Source organism: Apium graveolens, chromosome 7 (assembly GCF_009905375.1).
Source record: "Apium graveolens cultivar Ventura chromosome 7, ASM990537v1, whole genome shotgun sequence".
NCBI classification, from domain to species: Eukaryota; Viridiplantae; Streptophyta; class Magnoliopsida; order Apiales; family Apiaceae; genus Apium; species Apium graveolens.
Window position 1 is genome coordinate 167,807,811 of NC_133653.1, and position 10,616 is coordinate 167,818,426.

The 10,616-nt window shown below is 37.6% G+C and overlaps 1 protein-coding gene across 1 annotated transcript; it reads left to right on the forward strand.

The window, feature by feature from the left end:
- The first annotated feature begins 8,157 nt into the window (after positions 1-8,157).
- On the forward strand, positions 8,158-9,797 carry LOC141672347 (uncharacterized). The gene has a single exon (XM_074478920.1). It carries the CDS (start codon positions 8,326-8,328, stop codon positions 9,628-9,630), a length of 1,305 nt encoding a protein of 434 aa, XP_074335021.1. The 5' UTR covers positions 8,158-8,325; the 3' UTR covers positions 9,631-9,797.
- Positions 9,798-10,616: the final 819 nt, after the last annotated feature.

Consider the following 10,616-nt stretch of genomic DNA (forward strand, 5'->3'; position numbering starts at 1 on the left):
AGTTCATAGATGACAAAGGTGTGAGAAGATTCTTCAGATTAGAAGACCAATTGAGCATCTCCAGCAATGAGACTCTCTTGGAAATGCAAGGAAAGCTAAATCTCTCAGAATCTGATGAACTAGAATTCCACAGGCAGCTCCAAAATCAGATTGATGAAAACAACCAAAAGCTTGGAAGAAGATCCAGACCTTCAAGAAACTAGATAAATCTGCTCAGGCTAAAGGAGCATCTTGAAAAAGACTGTGAGCAAAACTTTGTACATTTTGTTAATTGAAGCACTTTTCAGTATTATCTATTTTTCTTTAAAGCTGTATGTTTAGGGTGTTTTGTTATCATCATCTCTTAATTTATGGCTACAATTCCAGTAGACATAAATTGGGGGAGATTGTTTTGTATATGTTGTGTACTTGATGATTACTTGAACAAAACACCTTAGTAGATTTTACTTTGTGAAATAATGTAGCACTCGACGGATAAGATTTATAGTCCTGACGGATGATGACTTATTATCCATTGAGTGAGTAGCTTATGTAACAATAAGTCTGTAGCACATTTCTGCATTCACCATTGTGTAGATTCTATAAGTAGTATTCAAGTCATGTTGACTTTAACTAGATATACAGAATAGGTTGATTAATTGTACATAGTTGATTTCTTGTAATTCTACATAAGTGAAATGAAGTCAAGTGCCAGTTTGCTACCCGACGGATAACCTACAATGAAGTCGACGGATGATCAAATAGACAATCCAACGGATGATCAATATCTCGACGGATGATCAATCTCGACGGATGATCATGAACCCGACGGATGAAGAATTCAAACATCAGTTGACAGTGACAACACAGTCACATGCATCGAGTGGATGCAAATGGAATGTGGTAGCCTATTCAACTGGGTTTTCGAGAACAAAGAAGCATTGCCATTTCCATTCTATTATGAAGATATTTAAATATGCTGGAATAGAGTAATGAAGTAGCATTGTAATTGATTAGATAGTTTTTGTTTTTATTATCTTATCTTATTATAGTTTTTGTTTTTATTATCTTATTTTATTACTTTGTAATCTTGGTGATATATAAACCAAGAAGTAGCAAATAGAAACAAGCATCTGAGAGACAACAAGAGAAACATTTGTAAGCAGAATTCTTAGCATTTCTCAGTATTCTCAGCAGTTCAATATTTGTAAGCAGCTGTGAGCATTTCTGCACACAGGGTTCTTTCGATATATAATATATATCTCTGGTGGAATCATTCAAATCCACCAGAAAGTTTTTAAAGACTCTTGTTTTTAATTACTTTTTTTTGATTCACTTAAGTTTTATTCCGCATTGTGCTAATCAATACACTTATATTTATATTTGAGTTAGAACATTTTATTTCAAGAAAAAGTTTCAAGAATTCCATTCAACCCCCCTTCTGTAATTCTTGTCATAATGTTAAGGGACTAACACCTATGTCTGTGAAGACATTTCCTTGTGACTCATCAGGTAATATCTGAATCATTGTCAACAAGTTGCCGATCTGCACATATGTTAGATCCACTATCCGCAGATACATCCAGGTTTATTAGTACTGGGGAGGTAGACACTGACCACTTACATATGGCTATTGGATCAGTATCCTCTCCTAACACATGTAAAGGCAATTGGTCCATTAAAGAACCTTGAACAATCGAATCTAACCTTAAAATGGTCGAAACTCTTGTTTCCGTCAACTCATCATTTGTGTGTGTAACCTATCCTTGTGCATCAAGAATTGTTTATGTTTGAGGTGGTGACACGGATACCCTGGCCGACAGGCGAATTTCAATAGACACACCCTATTGAGAAGATGAATCTAGTAACTGTTTTGTGCCTTTTCATCCATTACATCTTTTTGAGAAGATGTTTGGGAGCTAGCAGTTGTCTCAGTTTTGATATATTTCAACTTTATAGGAGACAGAGCTGTTGGGTTGACTTTAGAACCTTCTTTATGTGGTGCAATAAGGCACTTTCTCCCTCACGCTCATTCATACTTCATTTTAGTGGTAATAGAGTGTTGGTTGGTTCTGTTTCTGTGTTTGTCTTTACAGTCTGGGATAGAAGTTGTGGGTTTTCAACCTCATGACTATCAAATGAAATAAGGCCATTGGAGGCTGAACCCGCATCACTGAACATATGGCAATATAGAGATAAAATACACTTAAGATCTATAATGAATGAAAATTATGCATTTAATCTTTGAGAGAAATGATGTACAATAGTGATTTCAAAAAGATTTTAATGAAATAAGAAATCACCAATGTATAAAGGAGTTTGATTTTCTCCTAAAACTGTTCGAGTGCACAAGTCTGTTTTTATGCCTAAAAAGATAAATTATTTGATAAGACACAGACTGATGATCTAGAAGTATTAAGAAGAGAAAGAAAGATTTGTCTTTTAATGTGAATGAGTTTTTGGAAAAGCATTGATCACTTAGGGTAAAGTCTAAGCAATTCACATTCATATCAAAAGCTCCATAATCTATCTTTATAAGATTATAATCAACAAAATTGTTTATTGATAAATATCCTTAATAAGACTGACTATGCTGCTGATTTCAAATTGTAGTGAATCTTTTAGATATAGCAAAGCATGTAAATTCACTAGAACTTAAAATCTCACAATTATCTGCAACAAAATATTAAATGATGGTCAATATTATTTTGGATCATATGTTCCTAAATACATAAATTTCAAAGGGCAAGAAGTCAACATGAAGAAAGGAGAAGCTGTCATTGAAAATGTTCTTACTCAGAGGCATATAACCATGAATCTTGATGGAAGAAAACTTGTTATGTGTTACTAGAAGACATGATGATAGAAAGAGCTCAAATCAGAAATCTGAGAGCGGTTATCTATCAATTATCTGATGAAACGGAGTATGAGAAGAATTTGAAGATCAAGTCAGTAGATATTATGTTGAAAAAGATTGATGACAAAGTTAAAACTTTTGTTCAGAGATATGGCAAAATTTATCAAGAAATATGAAAATCAAAGTCTGAAATAAAGTAAGCTTTACACTACTTATTTTGTCTATCTGGTTTTTGGCACTAGACAATTCTATTAGAATTTATGCTTATTCTGCAAAGCATAAATTGGGGGAGATTGTTGAGAATTGGCTAAGTCTAGAATCAGTATTTGTCTAACAATCAGGATATAATCAACTGTTGTGATATGATTATCCGTTGGAAGCTTCGTTATCATCCGTTGTCAGTATTTAGTCATACGTTGATATATACAAATGATTATCCGTTGAAGCTACAGCATATATCCGTTGATCAGGCTATCCGTTGAGATAGTCTTGGATGATAAGTCAAGACTGCGAGGTAAATCAGAAGGTGTTGATTTATAGGATCGTAGTTGATTTAGATATGTATAGAAAGTGTTAGAATTATATTGTAACATATCTTGTAATTTATAGAGGACTGATTATAGCTATGTAATATATAAACACAAAATAGGTTATCAAAATGTGAGAGATGTACTCGAGTATTCGCATAACCTAGAAGCTCTTAAGAATATTATTCTTAAGAGAGTTTTGTAACAGTTTAATAAAGATCAATATAATCTGTTATTTGATTCATCCGTTCTTACTTTACTTTCATAATACATCGATTTGTTTAGTAATTGTATATAACCCCCCTTAAACAATTACTTTATTGGGAAATAGGGGCCACCTCCACTCCACCCGGGAATCTAATAGAAAAGTTTCCCGGACTTCCTGGTCTGAAGTAGCATGATCCAAAACCGCACATTCATTCTTTTAAGGCGTATAATTTTTTAGCAACGATCATCCCAGTGAAATTTTGGTCAAAATTTGCCTCATCACACCGCCCAGGATGACTGTCCAGCTGTTTGGCGCACCTCACGCTAATATTCCTATAATACCAATCATTATCAACTTCTTCACTTTCCATAATGAATCCACGAAATAGCAGTAGAAAAACAAATCTTATACCAAAATCAACAAAAAGGAAACCTAATCGAAACAAAACAAGTAGTGCGAATACAAGTAGTCAGGGACTGAACAACAACGGCGAACACAATAGAATTTTCAATCAAAAAACAAATGAAAGAAGGAGAAGTGAACTTACGATTTGAACGACTTCGAAGAATGGAGTGCAAAAACAACCTTCAATTCCACGACGACAGATCACCGCCATTTAAAAGCCTCTCGAAAATTTTACTTGAGAAGAAAAAGGGAAGATTTTTTGTAAAAATTAAAAATAATGAAGGGGCAAAGCTTTATATAGCTCGTGAAAACTGAACCACCACATACACGTGGCACCATCCTAGATATTGATGAAAAAATAGTAATTATTGCAATAATTACCCAGGCACATCTTTTCAAGAGTAAAAACAACTGTAAAAATTCAAATGGAAGGGGGAAACGGCCACAAGTAATCCATCTTTTATAGTTTCAACCCCAATCTGGGTCCCTCTACAACAAAACCCGGACTGGGGGTAAGAAAACTCAATTATTTCTTCTTCTAAGGAAACTCCTTCAGTCTGGCTCTCCTGAAATCAACAAGTCCTGGACCAGGGGAAAAAACTCAAATTTTTCTTCTAAGGCAACTCCTTTAGTGCAGCTCTCCTAAAATCAACAAGACCCGGACCGGGGGGGGGCAAGAAAGTTCAATTTTTTCTTCTAAGGCAACTATTTTAGTCTGGCTCTCCTGAAATCAACAAGACCCGGACTGGGGGGGGCAAGAAAGCTCAATTTTTTCTTCAAAAGTTGACTCCATTAGTCCGGCTCTCCTGAAATCAACAGGACCCGGACTCGGGGGCAAGAAATCTCAAATTTCTCTTCACAAGACAAATACAACGAGTTCCACGAGTTCGGATTGACCTATTTCAACACAACCCGGACTGGGGACAAGAAAGCTCTAGGAAGCACAAAATTTTCATGGAAGATACTTTATTCTACTACCCCATCCAGAAAATTTGCATAAGGAGTGGGGGAAAATGAAAGGATATAAGATTCTTGCTGGACCCGGGGCTGGACCACCTAGTACAAGTCCAGATAGGTCCAGCATCGCCTAGGTCCAGCTCCACCTAAGTCCAGCTCAACCGTAATCCGGGACCCAAGCTTCCCCGCGGCCTAAGTCTCAAGAAGCACAACATGTGAGGTACGACCCCAGACACGTGACAATGACAGTTAGCAATCATCAGTTATGGGAATAATCAAGACACGTGTCAGAGGATCCTTGGAATATTGCTCAGCCTTTCCACCTAGACACATGTAAGACATCAATTTTAACTAGGTGTCCTCCGCTCCTAGGAACGAACGACTATTATTGAAATGTACTAACCCCAAACCCTACCTTTGGGTTATAAATAGTCCAAGGAGGAGAGGTTTGGGTGTAATCACTCTCTTCTACGTAGACTCATAGACACAATCACCTTATATTTCTACTTTTATCATTCAAAAGCCATCTCTTATTATCACATCGGAGGCGCCGCGGGACTCAAACCTCCCTCCGACGTTGTTTTGCAGACACCCAATCACAGTTACACTTGCAGGAGCTACGTCAGAGGAACCAAAATGTGGATTGGAGTTATCATTTGCCAACCCTGTTATAACAAATTGAACATAGTTAAATGTCGCCGATCCTTTTTAATAGATGACTAAGGATTGTATAGATGAATCAATGTTACGAACAAGCAGAATATATTTCTCCACGGGGTTTGATTATCTAGGACAAAACTTTGTGTTCGCACAAGTGAACATAAATGATAGAACAACAAGAAACCTTTAATGATCTTGGTACTTAAAGACTCATGGTATCTAGAAAACTTTCTCAAGGAATTGTCATTTTAAACTCACCAGCTCTCTGCGTAATTTGCATATAAACATTGAACATGCTAAAAGATCAATAAGGCATTCTGAAATGTCTGTATAACCTCAATCAAATAGAAAGTTAAGGGAGTATCACACTGCATTCCAATTTGTTAAAGACAATGAATATCCTTTATATTGCTTCTAATTCCTTATTGGCTCTCCCAGTAACTGATAATATGTAACTGTAGTAAATGAAGGGTTTGGTGACCATTTCTTTCGCCTACTCATTGTTTTGGGAAAACTCTCTCTCTCTCTCTCTCTCTCTCTCCCTCCCTCCCTCCCTCCCTTCCTCCCTCTCTCTCTCTCTCTCTCTCTCTCCCTCTCTCTCTCTCCCTTCCTCATTATATAGTGAGCAATTTTAGCTATGATTAAGGTTCAGCAGAGGTTCTTGACTGAGTTTCTTATAATTGATAAGAGCTCTGGCATTAGACCTTAATTTATAGCTGGCCCTGATTTTGAGGTTATTACCTTGATCGTTGAAAGAAGAACAGCAAGTTACGCTAGAACGTAGAAAGAGTAGAATAAGTATATCAACTTGAAAAAGTAGTTAAAATAATAATAAAAAAGCTTCCAGATGAATCTGGATTGCTGCACACGGAAGACGGATAACATTTGTACTTATCCCCTGCGTTTTTAACTGTTTTCCAAGTGCACTTGTAAGATTTCTCAGGTTTGCTATTAAAATGATGAATGTGCACCCATTAGAGTTCCTTACTGCAGAATACGGTGCAAGTACTCCTTCCATTTTCTACTAATGAGATAATGTATTTGCATCAGGGTTCCAATATGAGATAATATATAACCCACTCACATTTTGTTTTATCTGGGGAACACACATACATATTAAATATAAGACAACCATAGAATATAAAGCTGAAAAATTCAGATAAGCTGACTGTCCATTTATTCATTTAGATTTGTCCCCACTGATCTACATAAAAGGGTTTTTTGCTTCAGTTGTCTGGTAGAATCTGAAGCACCTATGCTATCGGAGTACACTGGTAGCAGTCAGGTCCTTTGGTATTTCGACTATACTATACGGGATGAGTATTTGATTAATAAGCAACATGCCAACATGCATGGTCTTTTCTTGTTTTAAACTTCCTTATTTATGCATTAGGTTAGGGCTCTTTCTGTTTATTCAATATTGCTGACAAATTTTCTCCCCACCCCTCCCCAAAGTTTTTTAAGGTCTATAAATTTGCAAGCCATTTTTGAAATTAAACCACAATGCATCCTTGATGACTTAAAATTATTGATAGTGTGAAGTGAACTGGAGCACATGATAAGGAAGCCAGAGGAGTGGAGTTGTCTGTCGTTTTGGTTCTGTCCATCTATAATGCTGCAATACGGTCAAAATAATTGAGATTACTTGCGAATGGAATGCCATCTATCAACGTATTTTCTTACAAAGTTCCATAACAGAAATATTGTCTTGCACTCTCTCATTCTTCTCACTTTTTCCCGTTTCATCCTTGCTTGCACCATTAATTTGTTTTTTTATAATTTCTCATTAGTTTCTGTCTCGCTTTATTTCCATCTAATCAAGCAGAGCGTGACCTGCAAGTGCGATTTCTTTTTTTATAAGTTAGAATATCCTCTTGTGCTGAATAAGAACTTGGAAAGAGAATAAACCTTGCACACACACAAATTGTCACAAATTCAGTAGTTTTCAGTAAATTTCTTGTGTAAAAATTATGATCTGGTTGTATCTGGAGGAGGCTATCATCAGAAATGTCACATTAAATAGATGAAAGAACAGATGCCCATATTTGGAAGACACCCGGTTCAAGCCATCCAAAAGGTAAAAGCAGCAAGAGGATTACATTATAATCAAGCAAGGCACAGACACTATCTAAAGTGAGTACTTGAAAATCTTTTGTGCAAATCAAATTTAGAATCTTAGTATTTGACATGTTTTTTCATGTATATTGTGGCTTACACTTTTTAGCTGTAATTAAGACAGAATTAGATTAACTATAAGCCATTTTATTCTGTATGTGCTCAAAATGTGCAGCTGCAATTAGCACAGCAAGTCAGCCCACAAATGAACGGGGGAATTCTTGTGAATGGTGCAAAATACTCATGGAGAATGACATTCTCTACGAAACAAGCACAATGCATTCTCCTACATGGTTTATATGACCGTTAATTTACCCAAATGGACCCAAAGCAGGCAATCTCCATAACCTTTCTTAAGATTCACCCTAGCTGACATTTGATACGAAACTTTTATAAGGGAAATCTGTGAGCTGTATTAGTGCTTTCTGAATCTGATACCTTGCCTCACTGCTTGAGAAAATGGAGGGGCTATGTTTCATGCTTACTCGAGGGTCACGAAGCTATATATGTACGAGGTTTGTCATCCTAATTATTTGTGCTCATTCCAATAACCATTTTCCAGAGTACTTGACAATTACTGAGAACGGTACTACGTTCTTTGAAGTTCCTGTTATATAATGGCTAGCCAACAACCTCCAGCACGTCCATGGTTCCGTTTAGCTACTATGGCTGCTCGGTCAGCCCCTCCCCCGCAGCCTGATCCAGTTCCCCAGCCAAGGCCAAGTGCTATTCGACCTGCTTTTAGGGTCATTCCCACTCAAACTCAAGAACCGGCACCACCTGCACCACAAGCACCGGTTTCTGTTCCCCCTCCACCTGTTGCAACTATTCAAGTGCCACCAACTCCTGTTGCACCAGTGACAAGGTCTCCTCCTACCATTCCAGCTCCAGTTCCAAAAAAACCATCATCACCAATTAATACTGTGACTCCAACACCTTCACCAATTAAAACACAGTCTCCATCCACCACTAAAAAATCGCCTCCTTCCACTTTGTTCCCAGTCACTGCTGCTCCAAAGGCAACACCGACTCCCATAATTCCACTTCCATCCTCTTCCTCTGTGACACAGTCCCCTAACCCCAAAGTTCCATCCCTGTTGCGTGCAACAGAAAATTCTCCTGCACCCAAAACAATGTCCCAAGCCCAAGCCTCTGCGCCAAATCCATCACCATATGAATCCGGCTCTGTCAATTCTCCTGCAACAAACTCGACATCCTTCCCCAAACCCGTAAGCTCTCAGCCAAATACTCCATCAGCATCTCCAAACAATAGGCGCATTGTTCATCCTCCATCGCCACTAACTCTTCCTCCTGCACAGTTGAAGTCTGACAATGAGCGAGGACAGAAATATCCATTGGAATTCGAGCAAAAAGCTGTCCTTGTGCAGGAAACAATAGAAAAACCAAAGTTGTACTCTAGTGAACCTCGTAACACTGAAAATCCCCATAAAGGAGATCGTGAAGAAAGTAAAAAGCCTCATCACAAAGACAAAGGTAACCATAAGAACACTTCAAATCCAAATGGTTCTGGTATGAGGGTTATAACAGTTGCCGGTGACAACAAAGGAGCTATAATGGAGTTGAGGCCTTCTCGTAAGAACAAGGAGTCTGGTAACAGCCCTGGAAACTTCCCAGGCAAGTTTAGAACTTGGGGTGAAGGAAAGAGCTCCGGAAGCGACAACAGCAGCAGCAGTAGCAGCAGTGAAGAAGGTAAGTCAAAAAAGAATGGCAATCATAAGGAGGAAATGACAAAGGCATTGTCACTGCCCTATGTGAACAGCAATGTACAGGCAGTGAACAATTCAATTCTCTTCAATGCTACCTGCACTCACCATGATCCTGGTGTCCACATTTCTCTGTCCAAAACAATGGGTACCGGCCGTGGATTCAAGGTTAAGAAGCACATAAATGCAGATGATTAACATGGGAAAAAAGTTATGCTTTCTAGTTTTCCTTTTTCTTGAGTGCTGCTTTACTGTATTGAGCAAAATAATGAGTGATTGATGGTATTGATTCTGATTCTCTTTTAGTTGGATTATTCCACTTCCAATTTATACTTTTAATAAGTAGAGTTGTCCATTCAAGATCATACTTATTGTAAGGAAAAAGATTGCAAAACATAGAAGACAATAAAAAAGGCTATTTTTTCCATATTTTGAACGCAAAATGTAGAATAAAATAACAGAAAGCGTTGAGAATGTGTCCTGAATGTAATCTGGCATAGATATGTTAGCTGCCACTTCTCCCTTAATCCAATATCAAATTTAAAAGATAAGTATTCGAAAATCACGAGAAATTATGTATTCATCACTATGTGAAATATCATGAGAAGGCGGCAGATTGAGCAATATGATTGAACCCTTTAACATTTTATTTTGCTGAGAATTTATTGATAAACTTTGTCATCATTTGCAGTCACCGCAGAAACAACTTACATAAACAAATTGCATAAAGCAAAAACACAAAGATAACCTGAACAAACCTCAGTCTCACAAGTCACAACCACTTCTTTTAATCCTCATGCAGCCTGGAAAATATACAATTAGTTGAACTTGAATAATAGATATGGACTTCTACTCCATACAAAGTAGTCTGAAACTCGCTCTACTATCTCTTTGTTCGAAGTTCAAACCCAACATTCACACGATAAATCAAATTGAACAAGAGGAAAAATCGAGATCATTCTCAACCTCGCCATGTTCTCAAAGGCTATCAAGCTCCAAACTTTGGGGACTATGGAGCACCCATTACAGACTCCTCCGCTGGTTGGCTTCTGAGTAATGGTGCTACGCATCATTTCACTCATGATCGAGACAGCCTTGCTCTTCAGTTCTGCTATGATGGTACCGAGTGATTAATTGTTAGAGATGGTTCTGGTCTAGCGATCTCAAATACTGCTTCAACTTCT

Bases quoted from the DNA above. Each gene is read 5' to 3' on its own strand.
- LOC141672347 (XM_074478920.1), top strand. From the start codon at position 8,326: ATGGCTAGCCAACAACCTCCAGCACGTCCATGGTTCCGTTTAGCTACT.